This window comes from Lolium rigidum, chromosome 7 (assembly GCF_022539505.1).
Source record: "Lolium rigidum isolate FL_2022 chromosome 7, APGP_CSIRO_Lrig_0.1, whole genome shotgun sequence".
Classification (NCBI taxonomy): Eukaryota; Viridiplantae; Streptophyta; class Magnoliopsida; order Poales; family Poaceae; genus Lolium; species Lolium rigidum.
In genome coordinates this window covers 279933085-279950677 of record NC_061514.1, presented here as the reverse complement: position 1 = coordinate 279950677, position 17593 = coordinate 279933085, and the positions used below count along the sequence as shown (strand labels likewise).

The following is a 17593-nucleotide window of genomic DNA, read 5'->3' as shown; positions in this document are numbered from 1 at the left end:
GGCGAGGTCTCCGTTGATGTTTTAGAGGATTTGCAACATGTGAATAAATTTTTTTTGCTACAATTTATTTGCGGTTTTGCTACATCTGCGTAATATGTTTGCTACGGGCTCTCCGACGAAGTCTCCGGCGAGACTCCGACGAGCTCAGACTTTTTCTTTTGTTTCATAGGCGAACCGTTTTTTGCTACATACAGTTGCTGCCGGGGTGATTTTTTTTGCTGCCGGAGGTGTTATTTTGCTACATGCAAATCTGATCGTACATGATATCGATCCGACGGCTGGGGACCCGGGGCTGGGGAATCAGATCCCCGGGGGACGCCCAGCACTTTCCTTTTTTAAGTTGGGTTAATTAAAGTTTGATCAAATAACTTATCTGTGCAACCCAGTATTGATTCCTCGCGAAGCCTCACATTTCGGCGAACAGGCGTTGCGCCAGCTGCCTCTTCAATCACCGCCACCGGCGCCATCGTCCCCTCGTGAAGCCTCTTCTTCCCGGTGAAATGCTGACCCCCCAGCAACCTCTCGACCAGCGCCGGCGTCCCTGCGTGAAACCTACTCTTCCCGGTGAACCGGCGGTCCGTCATGCCGCTGCCGCTCCTCGACGTCGCATTTTCCCGTGGTGAGAATCTTTGTTTGATACAGATAATGGAATTGGGCTTCTCCCGAGATTGAAGCGCCGTCGCGGACACCGCAGTCGCGCTGTCCCTTTTCACCCATCAGTCGCCACGGACAGCAGGACAACCGCCGGTATCCCGTTGTCGCCGCCAGCGGGACCGTCGAGGTAATTCATATGCATGTTATTCTTCTTCTTCTTGGACGGGGGCTTGCAGTTGCAGTAGGCAACCGGGTGCAGTATTTCTTTTACTCCTTATAGGAAACGTAACAGAGCGTTTGCCTCCAACGGATCAATTAATCTGTGATCACTCTGTATGTTCTCCATCCGGTAGGCTGCGCACAAAAGCACCATTTGACATTTATTTAAGGAACAACGGGCATTTGGTTGATCAAGAATAAGTAATGTGTTTTGTGTGCAAATAGAAAAGTGTGACATGGCCAATTCTCAAGAAATATAGTTCTTTTATTTATTTATTTTCTCTTAGAAGCTGCATGTGTTGCAATATCACTTTTTTTAGAAGACTAATGCAGATCTTGAAGCTATGGCAATGCTGAAGTAAATATTCTGAATTTGGAGTGATAAGATATATGATTTTTGTTCTTTTGCAAACAAAAAAGATATATGAATTTTGTTGATACCAATTAGACCTTTTTGAGATCCACTGGATTGTTTGAATTATAGCATTGAGAACCCACTCCTAGATACTAGCAGACTTATTTAGAATGGTTTCTTGACACTGAATTTTGAATTAATTGCTTGCCACTTTTTATTTAGTTCTCTCGACATGTGGAAAGTTTTCAAAATAAGGTTCTATTATCTTGACGTGTTTTTGTACATGGAGGCTATGGAAAATAGCACACTGAACAAATGCACCCTATATCAAAAGGTTAGTACCTTAATCTACGCAATTGAGTTCAACCCAGCTATGGATGGTATTGGCTCGGATGAAGCAGAGTACTGCACATCATCAAGTATATGTGAGTAGCTGCACTGCTAACATTGTACAGTAAATATGACCAGGTCAATTTTAAGAAGATATAAATGTAGATCTCAGTACAGACATAGTGATTTATAGTGAATCAGTGATATGCCATCATATGCAATCTTGCTAGGTAGTACATTATTTTCTTCCTTTTTTTTTTGGTGATTCTGCATTTGAATATGTGTTCATTATTTCATTGGTTTATGAATCCAATTAGATCAAGATTATTTTGTTTGACTTGCTTGGTATCGAACTCTCATGCATCTTGGGAATGTGATTTCGATTTAGCTACATCTTTAGCCTGCCATATTTTTGAAGTTCTTTCAATTTATGTTTTGGCGAAATAGTATCTCATTTATGTTACAAATAAATCTTCACAAACATCAATTTTTTCTATTGGAGGAAGTTTTGTTTCCATGCTTTGTCTTGAAACTTGAAAGGGTACATATATTTCAGACATCCTGTGTAAGTTTGGGTAATATTTTTACACATAGTGCGGTGGATAGGAGTACCCACATCAGAGTTAAATCGGGTCCAGAGACTCCCCTCCCCTTTCACCTGAAGCGTTTATGACCATACAAGTTCTGTAGTTCTATTCCTCTATCTGTTATGTGTTGTTCATATTTTTGGTTATTTTAGATTACTGGTAGAGAGGTTGCACAACACAAAGTGTTGTTTTGTAGATTATATGGACCGAGTCAGGGCTACTTGTCGTCTTCTCGTGCACATAAATACCTTAGATGTTAATCAATCAGCTTGGCAATACAGTAAAGCAATTAAATTTGTTGATACTTCCAAATAAGAAGATCGAACTATGTAGACATACATTGTATAGCTATCTTCTGTGTGATTATATATCATGTTGGTTTGTCGCATCAAAATGTTGGACTCCGGTTTTAAATTTTCCTGATTATACTACAAACATAGGATAATTTTTTTTATAATACCCACCGTCTTAATTGTAATGTTATTGCATAGACTTGCATTGCACGTGCGAACTTGCTAGTCTAAGTTATATAATGAGCATAAAACTAGGCTTGGAACAAAGAATATGCCAGTCCATTGTTCTCCCTACAAGAAGAAAATAATACAAGGTGGATTATTTCAGAACCTTGGCAATGGGATTAATAAGCAGACTGACGCTCTTGTACAAATCACACACAATCATCAGAATCAAGATTTATATTTACAAATTACAATCACTGGATAGATGACTATTAATATCGCAACAAACAATACCACAAACAAAATCATGATTGATGCTTATAAACTACAATCAGCCAACATATGATTGTTCATAAGATGATAAACAAAACCACACATAAGGGAGCACGACAGCAACACGAGCACACAGGGGCTCATGCTGCATAAGATGAATGCCCACTATGTTTTATTTCTCATTTGCCCGAGAGCTTGTATCATCATATATGCAACCAGATGACCAGTACTTCGATGTATGGAGCAAGGAAGATCAAACACAATCAAATCAAGCCAAACAAAACCACGCCAAACTGGAAGTTCATCGCCACACCATGCATGGCAATGCAGATGTAGAGAACCCGCAAACCAATCAAATATGAAGCCAGGCAAGCAGCACATGGGAAAGAAGCTTCGATTATGTAGGTAGCACTACATGAGTGAACGTACAAGCATGTCGGTTGAAGGAACCTGAAGAACAATTCACGGAAGGAATGGATTACCTGCAACATAATAAGCCACCAATGGTCTCATTAATTAGCACATTTTTACATACATATATATTGGAACTACAGCAGTTAGTTTTTTTTTGGTTCTAGAAACAGTTGTAACTGAGGTCAGCATAAAACTAAGTTTATTCACAAAGTAAGGAGAGATGGAGAGATATGTATACCTCACCTTAGTATGCTTACTCTTGGCAGCTGGGCTTTGTGGTAGAGTGAGTGGCTCAGCTGATAGAGAGAAGGGTGGTGGTTCTCCTCCAGCCCGTCCCACTCCAGGTTGTCCCACCATTCCTTCTCGCAGTCCACCTTGGGTGGCTTGGTGTTGGGTCCTATGGCCGGCAGACGCTTGAGGCTCCAGCAGCCCCTGATCTTGATGGTCTCGAGGTTAGGCGCAGACATCCTACGCCCACAGATGCGCTGCAAACTGGGGAGCTCATGCAAGTGGATGTTCCTCAGATCAGGTAATTTTGTAACTTTGTTATACTCTTGAAGCTTAAGGCTCAAAGGGAAGATCTCCCTCAGATCACCACAGTACACTATCTCAAGGGTCTCCAAACAAAAAGGGTATAAATGGTTGGCTGGGAGCACATGCAACAACATGGGGCAACAATCCAGGTGTAAGAACTTCAGGTACGAAAGAGAACATGCCCGATCCAGAATGTAGCGTGCTGTGAGAAGCTCGGATATCCATAGTGTCTCCAGATTCCTAAAACTGGGCACTTTACTGCCTTGGGAAACATTGAAGACAGTGTGCACCTTAGGGCACCTCTCAACCCGGCACCATCTTAGATTTTCCCATCCTGCAGGTGCAGGGATACTAGCGATGTACGAATTATCGTACACGTGCAGTGAGCTAGCCATGTCACATATAAAATCAGGCAATAAACTGGTACTAGCATCTAGAGCATCCTCTAAAAGCTTGTTGCCCGGCCCGTGCATGATCACCTTTATGATACATCTCTTTGCTGAGTCAAACGGTATAAATAGGGGAATCTTGGGGCAGTGCCAAATCATTATTGTTGCAACCGGGGGGTCGCCCTTCAACACATCTTTGTACTTCGAGACCATTGTGGGACTTGTAACTAATTTGTAGTTGTTTGTTCCCTGGACGTTGCTATGACCAACGGTAGATGCACTAAAGATATCAATATGAAAGGGTTCTATGTATATCAAATTTCTTACCGGATAAAGGGACCTAAGGAGCCTTGTATCCGCAAGAGAAATCTGCCATCCACCCCAGAAGAATTTTTCTTTCTGCTGTTGGAGTGATTGGTCACCATGTGGATGTGCATGTTCTGTGTCGCGCCTGCTAGCTGATGCCGATGCTGAGGTGGTGTCAATCTGCAGAACATCCAGCCCAGGATCGCCCCGTAAATCTTGTGGCCACATGATTGTACGTAGCTTCTCGCAACCAAGTAGGATGATTTGCTTGGAGGTTGGCCTGAAGCTAATGAAGAGCATGGTGAGGTCAAGGATTTTTACTCTTGTGCCAGAGAGGTTCATCTCCTGGAGGCGTGCGAACGATGATCCTTCCATAAACAGGTTCAGTAATTCTTTGCAGCCCTTGAAAGAGATAATTTCTAAGTGGTCGCATCCAGAAACAATGACAGTCTTGAGTTTACTATTGGTTGCTGTCCCATATAATCTTGTAATTGTATTTCCCGAAAAATCAAGCAGCTCCAGGCTCTCCATGTCAACAAACACATGGTCGGAGCGCAAGGAGGACTTTGTTATCCGAAGCTTGCGAACGTTGCGCAGTCGTCCCCGTAGATGGCTCATGCCGTCCAAGTTCTTGGCTCCCATCACATTTAGCTCCCTGAGCTGGGTCATGAGATCCAACATCCGCGAAGACAAGATCCAATTACAATCTGTGTAGCGCAGGTCAAGCACCCACAAGCCTTGGAAACATGCCCATGACCTACTAGTGTCCTCATCTTGTTCCCCGTCTTCTGCATCTGTGCTTCTTAGGTCTTGGCAGTGGTCAAGCCATAGAAATCTAAGGCTATGGCAGCATTGAAATGGAGGTGACGAAAAGATGAAGCTACACCTTGAGAGTTTTAACACACCAAGCTTGTCAAAGTGTTGGAACATTCCCCTAGGAACGACTCCAGGCGGGACCAGTACAAATCCATGAGCTGGTGAAGTCCAGTGTGGTATGTTATCAGCATACGTTAGCAAGTGAGAGGGCAATTCATTGTGGTGATAGTCCAGATCCAGTCGGATCTCACCCTGCAGAGCTTCACCGACTTGCCATGCTTCACAAATATCTGTGATTTTTTGTATGATCACATCACATATCCAATAGTTGCAGGCATGGGTAGCCAAATCATATTCAATGTCAACTACACGTCGACCGGTGCAATGTAGTGTCAACATATATAAGAAGCATTCAACAACTATTGTAGGATCAACACCATGCTTGCATGCAACTTGTATAGACTCTTCGTGCACTAGATAGGACCAGAGATGTTGTGGATCTTGCTCAGAGCGTGGAACTGAGAGAACAAGAACATCTGTTGTGTTCTTCTTCACGACCTCATCTCTCATCTTGGGGTCCATCATCCGGAACCTCCCTTGGAATGTCCATACCACCTTGTTGGTCAAATACCCGTATACAGGAAGGCCAAGGCGAGATATGTCAACCTCCTCGTTGCTTCCATTGTGAAAAATCAACAGAAACCTCCGACCTTGAATGCTCCTCTGAATCTCTACCGCAACATCGACTATCTCAGTGCGGGAGCCTTGATCAGTAATCCCATCGAAATCATCTTCCTCGTCTTGCTTGTCGAACATATCCATCACCCGGGTGGGAAGCTTCAGCGCTTCTGCGATTTCTCTCTGCACCGCTCTTGTGTTCTCCCACTTTGAGCAGTCGATGTGGATGATCTGATCAAACTCCAATCCTGGAGGCATGGTCCGTTCCTTTAATGCCAGGCGATGAGCCACGGCTCGCAGGACGGCAGAAGCCCCCAGCCCATCCCAGCCGTCAAAGTAGATGACGTTCTGTCTACTTCTATTGAGTTCATTGAGAATTCCTTCAACAGCCACATCAATGCTGTCAGCCTTGATAACCTGCATGTTTATAGGATCACCAGTTCAAATGAGTTTACTCTCCATTGTATCTTAATTAATTAAGCAGGCAACCAAATCGGCATTGGTATTACTAATATTCTCAATCATGAATTGAGCGACCCTCTCAACGGTATTTGTTAAAATAGACCTTGCGCATGGATACATATGTATGATGCAATTAACTACTGACAAAGCTTTCAACGATCACCCTTTGTGTGGCATTATAGCTGGAACCAAAAATAGAAAAAAGAATCCTAATTATCTATGATAAGTGAAACATTAAATTGCAGAGGAGTGAGAAAGAAATATGAGCACTTTCTTGTCAGATTTCATAAAGGGGCAGTATGTTGATTTTGTGGGTCTCCAGGAAATCATCAAGAAAGATTATTCTCCTGCTTTCTTCAGGAAAATTGATTCACATGGTAATTTTGCTTGGAAATGGATTAACTCTATTGGCAGAAGTGGGGTGATTTTTGAGTGGTTTTAGGCTATCCAAGTTCTCTATTTGTGATACTGCGGTTGGAAAATTATTCATCAAAGTTACTTTGATGGATCTGAAACTTTGTTTGAAGTGGTTCTTGGTGATTGTGTATGGAGCTGCACAAGCTTGTGACAAGGAAGATTTTTTGATTGAGTTTGGGATGGTTTGTAGGGATCAAAGTATTCCTTTGCTTGTGGGTGGAGATTTCAATCTCCTCATATTTTCTTCTAAGAAAAATAAAAAGATGAGATGTAACAAGTGGTCTGATATGTTCAATTCTATTATTAATACTTATGCTGTGAGGGAAATTCAGCTGTCTGGTGGACAATATACATGGTCAAATAATCAGATAGACCCCACTTTGGAGAAACTTGACAGATTCCTGATGAGTAGCTCCTGGGAAGATTTGTCCCCCTTACAACTGCACACAAATTATGGATATATCTGACCACAATCCTTTGATTCTTGGTACGCTGTAAGCTAGAGTGAAGAAGAATAAAGATTTCAGGTTTGAGAAGAGATGGTTCAAAGAAGATGAATTCCTTGGTAGAGTTGCTAGAATTTGGCAGCAAGATGTTAGAGTTAGAACAAGTTAAAAAATGTTAAAAATAATTTGAAAGGTTGGGGTAGCAATTTTAGAGGAAGAGGAATAAAAAGGAAAAAGGAGATATCTCTAGAACTTGCTAATTTAGAGATGTTGGAGGAGCTCTATCCCTTGTCTTCTGCTGACATTAGGAGGAGGGCTCAAATTCAACAAGATATTCTTGATAAAGAGGAAAGTTTCTGGCACCAAATATCAAAATAAAATTGGCTACTCCAAGGGGATAGTAATACTGCTTACTTTCATAGGATTGCTAATGGTTGCAAGAGAAAAGGTACTATTTTTTCTCCGAAACATGGTGACTCAGTGATTGAGGGGGATGAGTGTAGCGACCCAGGAAAAATCCACATATTAGATTTGTTTGTTATTTCTCTGTTATGCATAATCATGGCATCATGCATATTTTCGAACTCCAATTTTTTTATTAAACCCTATTTTTTTGCTAAACTATTTTCCTCCTTTTATTCCAAATAATAGTCCTCTTTTCTCTGCTTATTTTCTATTCTAAAAACTATTTGAAAATGGTTTTAAAACTAAACAGGAAAATAATAAGAAAAACCTTTTATAAGAAAATGAGGGAGAGAACCCTCCCAGCCGAACCAGGCCAACAAGGCCCAGCTTCTCTCCTCGACCCCGCGCCCGTCGTCCTCACCTGCCTGGCTCACCCCAAGCGCTGGTTGCCGCTCCCCGGTCGCCGCCTCCTCCTCTCCACTAGTGTTTCCCCGCGGCGCCTCTCTCCCCCGCGGCGCCGGAATCGTCGTCCCCCGCTGCAGCTACGTGCCGAGACTCCATCTCGACCCCGCGTTAGAGCATGTCTAACAGAACCCTCAAAATAACTGCCAGTTTGAGGGTTGAGGCAAAAAAGGCGCAGATCGGAGCCCTCAAAACTGTAAACCCTCAAAAAAATTTGCAGGCCAAACCCTCAACTTGGACCCCAACCTACAGCAGCGAGAGTTCGTAGCAAATTTCCAGGTCGAGCCCTCACCCGGTCAAACCCCACGCGCGCGAGGGATTTTTCCCAACTGCTCCGGCCCCCACCCCCTTCCGTCCGCGCCGCCGGCACCCGCCGCCGTCCCCGCCGCCGGCACCCACCGCCGTCCCCGCCCCCGGCCCTGCCCCCAACGCGCCCGCTTTGCTATGCGTCCTGTTTGAAGGTCGGGGCGCAGATCAGAGCCCTCAAACCAACCCTGAAAACATAATATTCTGTTTTGAGGGTTGGTTTGAGGGCTCTGATCTGCGCTGGCTGTTAGACCTGCTCTTATGCGCCTCGGCTCCCTGCAGCAGCGCGCCGCCAGGACCCCCACGTCGCTGCCGCGCCAAGGCCTGCATTCCGACAACCGCGCTGGGCCATTGACGCCCCACTGACAAGGTCTACTTCTCGGCGTCCGACGCATCGACTACTTCCTCAACATCCGCGACTTCCGCCACTTCCTCTCCGACCTGACGTGAGACCCCAACCATAAGGCCTATTTTATAAAGTGTGCTATTTTAATTTTGATGCATCTTTCATACATGTGCGCATCGCATATCATCTTGTTGCATCGCATATATGGGTTTCGGGGATAATTAGCGATTCACCTAATAAATAAATATGGGATTATGCGGGAATGCTTATCTCTTGTCCTGGTTCCATTTAATTTTGCCATAGCTCACCCATGCCATGTCTTTGCCATGATAATCAACATTTAATTTGCGGGGTAGAAAAATAACTTGAACCTAATACTTGTTTGTCGGAATTCCGTTTCCGTTTAAATTGGATATAAGTTGCCATCATGTTTGCTATGTTATGGATGCATACCATATCAAGCATGCCGGTTCTTCTACCGTAGTAGTAAGATTTGCATCCGATGTGGGTTCCAGCATTTGCTTCTTCCCGGATAGGATCACGAAGTGGTGATGTGAGATACGACGAGTTCTCCAGATGTTCCTCGGCAAGCTTTAACAGGCAAGCATTTCCCATACTTCTGCCTATGCAGAAGTCTCTCACCTATTTTATTTTGCCTTCTCCCTCATGCTAGTCTTAAGTTGCGTTCTTGTCACGTGTCCTATCCACTTGTTACCTCAAGCAGCCCATATTGCCACCACCACCTCCTACAGCTATTGTTTGGCTATCAGGTCTGCCTTGCGAGTCGTAGTGCATGCTAGTGCTGTTTTATCTCGTTACCGTTATTGTTATCTTATCGGATTATCTATTGGGGAATCATGACACATGCTACATGGTTATATCTGTTGAGGGTATCATGGTTACTTGTTAATAGTTGTTAGCGGAGGCATCAGTGGGTCAGCTGATCGTTTTGTGACGGCTCACTTGTGTTTCTTTAAAGCTTAGGACCCGAGTTCCTGTTATCTGTTCCGAGACTGAGCGCTCTAACCACACGTGGGTATCTTTATTGGGTCTCCCCTCGACCACTGCCGAAATCTACAGCTTTGTCCAGTGGCCACAACTAGTTTGCAATGTTTTACCATTTGTTATTGCGTGCATGCTAGCCTGTTACTTCTTTATCTTTGGGAAGCCCCTAGGTGCCTTGTATCCCTTGTTTCTGGTATGCACGTATAGGATGCGGAGCCGCTGCGAAGTGGTTTATCGCCCCAGTGTGTGTTTAAACCACCTAGTACGCTGGCGTAACAGCTAGGTCCGCTTCGGAGATTCGGCCGGACTTCGATACGGGTTCAACTTGGTTAGGTGGCTTCCTGGACATTGTTGTAGTGAAGGAGAGTGCGAGTCGTGATATCCACCTGTCGCAAGTGGGTTGAGCATACGTGTGGGTACATTTGGGCACCCCTGTAGGGTTATAATCTTATCTATAAGCCGTGTCCGCGGTTATGGACGACTTGGAGTTGTATGACTCGACCATAGACAACTTACACCTGTTGTTTCAATACTAATAACTTGCATAGTAAGATAGAACAACTTAAATAATAACTGGTTAAAACTTGTCAACCGTGTGAGTGCCCTTGTAAGTACTTCCTTGTGAGGGGTGAACACATCGGCTGTGTAATGTTTGTAGAGTATAGAACTGATAGTTTATGCGGTCTCTTCCTTTCTCTGTTTAGACGAATGTTGTAGAGTGTCTCTATAGGTTTTAGTGCTTGGGCGCTGCCGCTTAACCCCACCATATTGCCTATGATGTTCCTCTTACGTCCTCTAAGCCCCTGCGTGCCTCAAATACAAAGAACGACTGGTTGACGAATGCTTATACATCTTGAAGTCTTGCTAAGTACGAACCCGTACTTATTGCTGCTTCTTTGGGACATAACCGGGCAGGTATGAAGTTATGTTCGATGAAGACGACGTTAGCAAGGTTACCCTTCCGTCTTGGCCTGGGCAGGGTTATGAACGCCACTGATTATCTTCAGGACTCTTAGTCCAATTTGCATCTTGTCCGTACTCGGACATATTCGATCTTTTGTATAATTCGGATCTTTGTATTGTATATTTGTATCTTGACTCGTTGGAGTCGTTGTTGTAATATATCTGTTTCTTGTGGGCTCTATTATAATCATATTGTAATGTTACTGCTCGTGTTAATTCCTCTGGCATCACGTGTGTGATCCATCGCGCATGTCATGTCGGAGGGCGTCTCAGAATCGATATCGTGCGGATTTCGGCGGATTCGCTGGGATCCTCATGGTACCGGTTACGGGGCGTCACAATGAGGATCTTTTGAAGCATGTTACTGAATTTTATAAAAATCTCTTTGGGTCTGTGGAGAACACTGGAGTTGGATTAAATGGTGACATCTGGAATACTAATGAAAAATTAAATGATACTGACAGGGAGAATATGAGTATGAGATTCACGGAGGAAGAAGCCAAAAAGGTGATATACCAAATGGAGAAAAATAAAGCTGCAGGCCCTAATGCGATTCCCATTAAATTTTATCAGGAGTGCTGGGATATAATCAAAATGATTTGATGGCTGTGTTTGATAATCTTTATGACCACAAGATTGACCTTGCTAGAATCAATTATGGTGTTGTCACCTTGATTCCAAAAGGTGATGAGGCAGATAGAATGCAAAAATTTAGGCCCATCTTTTTGTTGCAAGTTTTGTTCAAAATCTTCACAAAAACTCTTACTTGTCCCCATGTCAAATTGTCTTTTTCAAAAGAAGATTCATTACTGATGGGGTTATGCTTCTTCAAGAAGTTTTGAGAGAGAGAAAATTCAGGAAGCAATGGGGGTAGTTCTGAAAATTGATTTTGAAAAAGCTTATGATAGTCAACTCGAATTTCCTGTTTCACTGTTGCTCACAGAAAGGGTATAATGATAGCTAGCTTATTTGGATAAAAAAGGTGGTCACAAAAGGGACCTTGAGTGTGAAAGTCAATGACAATGTTGGCCCCTATTTTGCTAGCTGCAAAGGTGTTAGACAGGGTGATCCTTTTACCCCTTTCTTTTCCAACATGGCATCTAAGTTTGTCCAAAATGGTTTCTTTGGCACAACAAAATGGTCTGATTACTGGTTTGGTTAGTAACTTGGTGGATAAAGGGGTGGATGTGCTTCAGTATGCTGATGACACCATTCTCCCGATTCAAGATAGTGAAGAGAAAGCTGTAAATTTGAAACTCCTGTTGTACATTTTTGAAATTATGTCTGGGTTGAAAATAAATTTTGAAAAAAGTGAAGTGATGATGGTGCTAGACGATGATATAAATGCACAGGATTTTGCAGCTTTATTTAATTGTCAGCAAGAGGTTTGGCCCATAAAATACTTGGATACCTCTGTGTGCAAGGAGACCAACTGTGGCAGAAATGGGTTTCCTTGGTGAGAAAAGAAAGAAGAAAATAAGTGGCTAGGTTGGAAACTCTGTGTCTATTGGTGGGAGAGTGGTTAAATTGATGCATTCCTATCTAGTATTGTTGTGTACAAGATTTATATGAGATTGCTACATAAAATAAACATTGAAGAGGTTGACAAACCCATCAGGTCCTATTTCTGGGAGTGCTGATAAAAAGAAATATTATTTTGTTAAGTGGAAATGGATATGTACACCCTAGAAAAAAGGGCGTTTGGGTTTGAAAAATCTGTACAAGTTTAATATTACCCTGATGTGCAAGTTGTGGTGGAAACTTGAGAATGGTTTTGGCCCATGGCAAAATCTGATGAGACAGAAATACTTGAGGGATGAAGATGTTTTTTATACAAAGGACAGACCTGGTGATTCTCCCCTCTGGAAAGATATGTTACATGTTAAACACATATACCTGGGTGGGAGAAGGATGCATGTAGGTGATGGCAGAACCACCAGTTTCTGGGGGATGCTTGGTGTGATCAGTGTCCTTTAAAAGACAGGTTTTCTCACATTTATGAGATTTGTATGGAACAATCTATTACAGTGGGAGAGGCAGCAACTTTGAACTGGAGGTTCTCTTTCAGGAGATGGATGTTGATGTTGTTATGCAGATCCATGGGCCGACTCAAATTATGTTTCTAACTATTCTCAGTGAAGAACCTGACAAACCTTTCTGGAATTGGGCAGAGCGCGGCAAATTTACTGTCAACTCTGTCTACAAGCACCTGTGTGGATGTGGTTTGGATAGAACTTTCAAACATCAATGGAAAAGCAAGATACCTCTCAAAATCAAAATATAGTTATAGCTTATTTGGCACGGTGCTATTGCGACAAAAGATAACCTGCTGAAACGAGGCAATTGGCTTGGGAACTCTGCTTGTCACTTCTTCTAAACTGGAGAATCCATCTCTCATCTCTTCTTCAAATGTCCAACTGCCAAATTTGTTTGGAGTGTTGTTGGTCAGGTGATTGGAGCTCCAATGAGACCTGGTTCTTTCACCCAATTTTTCTAGTGGTTCCCTCAATTCATCCCTGCTAGAAGGAACACCAAAATTGCGGGATTAGCTGCTGTTTGCTATTTAGAAACTCGGGAACAAAGCATGCTTTAAACACAAACTGATAAAAAACCCTAACTAATAAGCTATTCCACTGTGTTCATGAAGCATTGGGCATGTCTGCACAACGAGAAAGACGCGGAGGACATTCATGCTGGCGCTGATGGGCTACTGGTACAACTGACAACACTGGTGGAAGTCGATCGGCTACTGATCAGCACCGGCCTCTTCGCTTGAGGGATGCGGGGAGAATCGACGATGAAGCTGGAGATATGGAAACAAATGACCGTGATGCTCCAAATGCTTGATTTGTTTGGGTTGTCTGTGTGCTGTTGCATCGTTTTGTTGTGTAGTTTCATGGAAGGTTCTTTAATAAGTTACTTCGTGGTAGCAAGTTTGTAAGAACTCCTAGTTTCCCCCTTCTCGAACGCTAGCAGTAGGCGGCGCTCTTCTCTCCCTGCTGCTTTTTTTTGGCCCCAGGTCTTGATACTATGTTTTTCGTTATCTTTTTGGTAATGAAAATCGATCCATGAGGATCGCTTGGAAAAAAGTGACATGTGGCTTAACCAAAAATTTACCACAACTGATCAACAGAAAGGGAAAAAGAAAATGCCAAAATTAATATTTGCGAAGTAGGCACAAATGAAATAAAGATCACAGGTTTAAAGGAATAAAAGGTGATTGGTAAATGTAGCATACCTCCATACGCATGATGAAACCAACTTGGTAGGATCTGTTGATCCCTAGCCACTAGATTAATTCCATTTCGGGGTTAACGTTGACTAGTTAACTGATTACCAATCTCCAGATCAGTGTATCGAATTGTTCTCGATTGCTTCCTGTATACATTGAGAACTCATAGGCGAGAAGAATAAATAAATCTGGCTTGTATAAATCTGCAGAAGCAGGCAGGCACATTGAGCACACACGTTAGGTGAGCTAGTTGCATACCTTGGTTAAGTTGAATAAATGACACTATGTAGATTTTCGTAGCAGCTGGATAGAACCGAAGTGGATAGTCCACACTCCACAGGACAGCATGGACGGATCGGAGAGCAGAAGAGAGGACTTGCTACATGCTGAAATGAAATGTTTGGGGTGCTTCGTGCTTGTGTGTGCGCACAAATACCTTGGACAGAATAAAAGCAAGCGTTAGTATCCTTACCTTAATACCTTGAACTTTTGATCTTTCCTGGAGAGTATTATATTTTGCTTTTGCTAAAGACAGAAATCGATACTTTGCTTGTAGCTGGCTGGCTGAAGGTTGTAAAGATAAAGAAAAAAGAAAAAAAGATTGCAACGCTTGTCCGCTCGCTGTCCGATCTTGCTGCTCACTAATCGAACAACTTTGTTTAACTTGCAATTCGTCCGATCTTGCTGCTCACTATTCGAACAACTTTTGTTTAACTTGCAATTCAATATCTGGGGTAGGGTACAGCAGGAGCGGCCAGCCTCCAAGCGTCACTGCCAGCAGAGGTTAACACTTTTTTTTTCGTGAAAGAGAAGATGACAATAAAGCAGCGTTCTTACAGAAAAAGCCCAGAAACAAAGGAAAAAATTACATTCAAACCCTTCTAGACCCCGACTCCGCCGGCGACGAACAAGACGATTCGATGGCGCGCCGCGTCGCTGCTGCTCCTCTGAAGACCTTGAGTTGGAAGCAATCCTCCTACTAGCGGGAAGAGGTCGATCAACGGCTCCGAAGAGCCTACACCTTGGGCCACCACATCATCCTCTCCATCTTCAAACCCGAACTCCAGATCCACCACACACCCCGATCTGGTGGAGGAAGAAGGTGCTCACCCGATCCGAAGAAGGACGAGCACGGGAAGGCGGGCGTTCTGCAGCAGCAGTGCTCCGAGGACCACCACCGAACCCCGAGTAAAATTAATTGATCCAGCTTTGTCTAGATATGCATCTACTCCCTCCATTCATAATTAGTTCACGTTCTAGGTTTAATCAATGTTAAACTTAAAGTTTGACTAAATATTTAGGGAAAAAGTATCAACATCCACAATCTAAAAGTTATTGTATTTGGATCAGCATAAGATATATTTTCATTCTATGTGCATTTGGTACTATAGTTATTGATGCTTTTTAGTACACTTTTAGTCAAACTTCATAGTGCTTGACTTTAGTAGAATACAATCTACTAATTAAAAATAGAGGGAGTATCTAGAGCTAAAGCAATTCTAAATACATCTGTATCTAGATAAAGTTAAGTCAATTAATTTGGATCGGAGGGAGTATCAGAAGCAGACTACGTCATGGTAAGGAGGTTAAAAAAATTACCACTGGGCAGTCCCTATCCAGCTCGGTAATGGCCTTTCGCTTCTTTTGTTGCAGGTTGGTCACCCATGCTCTTGCAGTAGGTGAGATCTAGAGGTACCAACCGAATACACAGAATATAGAGTATGGTGTCACATGGGATTTTACACATGAATAGATGAAGACATGAGGTATTTTAACCATCTTTCAGAAGCATCAGCCTTTACACACACGAACATATGGATATATTGAGATACTTTCATGGAAAAGAGTGGAAGCAAACGAACATATAGCTAGGGTCTCATTGGTTGCCCACAAAGTGATTTCTCGCACGGAGGGAAACGAAAACGGGCCGTTTGGTAGCCCACGGGAGAAACATTCTCTACATCGCACGAGTTTTAAAGCAGCCAAAAAGTTGGCCCAACAAGAACGCTCGAATCAAGCGTTTTTTCGGGGCCAGGCTTGGGCGAGCGCAAAAGTGGGCCCATCATGGCTGGAGTCACACCAGCACCTCTACATAATTTTCTCACTAATTTGCATCATTTTAATCATCCCTAATTTACAAAACGTTGGATCGGTTTGAAATATGATGAACACAAAAAAGATGTGTATTGATGTTACGAATCAATTCCCATGAACGGTTTTTTAGTTTTGTGGAGTATATGAAAGGCAATTTCGTGTCCTGTTTGAAGCTTTTTTGGCCGAATTTAGTCAAATTCGTTGTAACCGTTCACGCGTTTCAAAATTCCTTCGACGAGTAGTTTCATCTCACTGTCGCACACGACTTTTGTGTTTATAGTTCTCCATTTTAACATTCGTATACGAGTAGATCTACGCCTTCCAAGTATACTATATGTTGTTGTAGATGTACTCGTTTACGAATGTTGAAATCGAAAACATTGAACACGAAAGTAGTGTGAAATGGTGAGGTAAAGCTACTCCCGAAGGAATTTTTAAATGATCGATCGTGTGCGAAAAATTGGCTAAGTTCATGCACAAATGGGCAAAAAGGAACACGAAAGTGCGTTTGAAACACTCGACGAAACGACGAACCGATGACGGGAATAGAATCACAACGTAGAGGCACATCTTTTCCATGTAGACTTTATTCGGAACCGATGAATGGTTAGGCAGATTAGGAGTGATTATGATTGAACTAGTTTAATTAACAACAATCTTCCTCAACGTACATACAACCAAACGAACTGCTTCTCATTTCTCCACTCGAGCTCAAGTAAAATTGTTGTCATCCAAACATAGTGAAAAACTTCTCCCAGGCCTTGTATCCACTCAGACGGTAGATATTGGGCCAAACGAGAATTTCTTTGTTTGCAACCAAACATGCCCCTCGAGTACCTGCTTTCTGGGGATGGGGACGCTGCTCCGCTAAATATCCACATGCGTGGTGGCCTTGGGCTCTATTGTTCCCGCTCATAGAACCTGACAAAAATGCAGTGAACATCAGTCAAAATTATACAAGTTGCAAATATCAACAAATAAAAAAGGAATACCCCTATTCAAGCAGAGTAGTCCCCACCCCTCCCCCACCAACCAATACCAATCCGAGTGACCAAACAGACCAAGAGTAGGAAATACTCCTAATCAACTAGATCTAGAGGTGAGCAAAAAGCTCCGATCTTAGAGATGAAGAAAAAGGGCCATTACTACCATTTTTAAGAAGAAAAATAAACATGATTGAGTCATTAGGGTCATGTATGCATGTACCCACCCCCCTCCCCCGTTCGTGCGTGCACCAGGTTTTTTTTTCTCGGCCGGAATTTCCGAAATTTCGGTTACCCTCAAGAATTATTGATACCGATCAAAAAAAAATCGGCTACATTTGAATTTAAACTCCAGTTTTGGTCGGTCAAATAGATGACGTATGTTGTATTCAACATTACGCTTGGTGCAGCGTGGTGTCAAGGTGCGCAGGAGTTTCCCAAAGGTCATGAATTCAACTACACGCAAGAGCAAAATATTTTTTTTTTCTATTTATTCTGTGTTTTGCGTTAAAAGAATGA

The 17593-nt window shown here is 42.9% G+C and overlaps 1 protein-coding gene and 1 long non-coding RNA gene across 3 annotated transcripts; both read right to left on the bottom strand.

Moving 5' to 3' along the window:
- Positions 1-2776: 2776 nt before the first annotated feature.
- LOC124675896 lies at positions 2777-4607 on the bottom strand. 2 transcript variants are annotated; one of them, XM_047211971.1, is made up of 2 exons: positions 3469-4607; positions 2777-3298 (listed from the first exon to the last, which is right to left on the bottom strand). In XM_047211971.1, exon 1 carries the CDS (start codon positions 4364-4366, stop codon positions 3470-3472), a length of 897 nt encoding a protein of 298 aa, XP_047067927.1. In that variant the 5' UTR covers positions 4367-4607; the 3' UTR covers positions 2777-3298; position 3469. The 2 variants fall into 2 exon arrangements, with proteins under 2 accessions (XP_047067927.1, XP_047067926.1); XM_047211970.1 differs by having other exon boundaries at positions 3474-4607.
- Positions 4608-13194: 8587 nt separating this feature from the next.
- LOC124676402 lies at positions 13195-14343 on the bottom strand. Its single transcript, XR_006993610.1, has 3 exons — positions 14256-14343; positions 14004-14143; positions 13195-13281 (listed from the first exon to the last, which is right to left on the bottom strand). It is a non-coding gene; the product is annotated as an uncharacterized LOC124676402 (long non-coding RNA).
- Positions 14344-17593: the final 3250 nt, after the last annotated feature.

Bases quoted from the DNA above. Each gene is read 5' to 3' on its own strand.
- LOC124675896 (XM_047211971.1), bottom strand. From the start codon at position 4,366: ATGGTCTCGAAGTACAAAGATGTGTTGAAGGGCGACCCCCCGGTTGCA.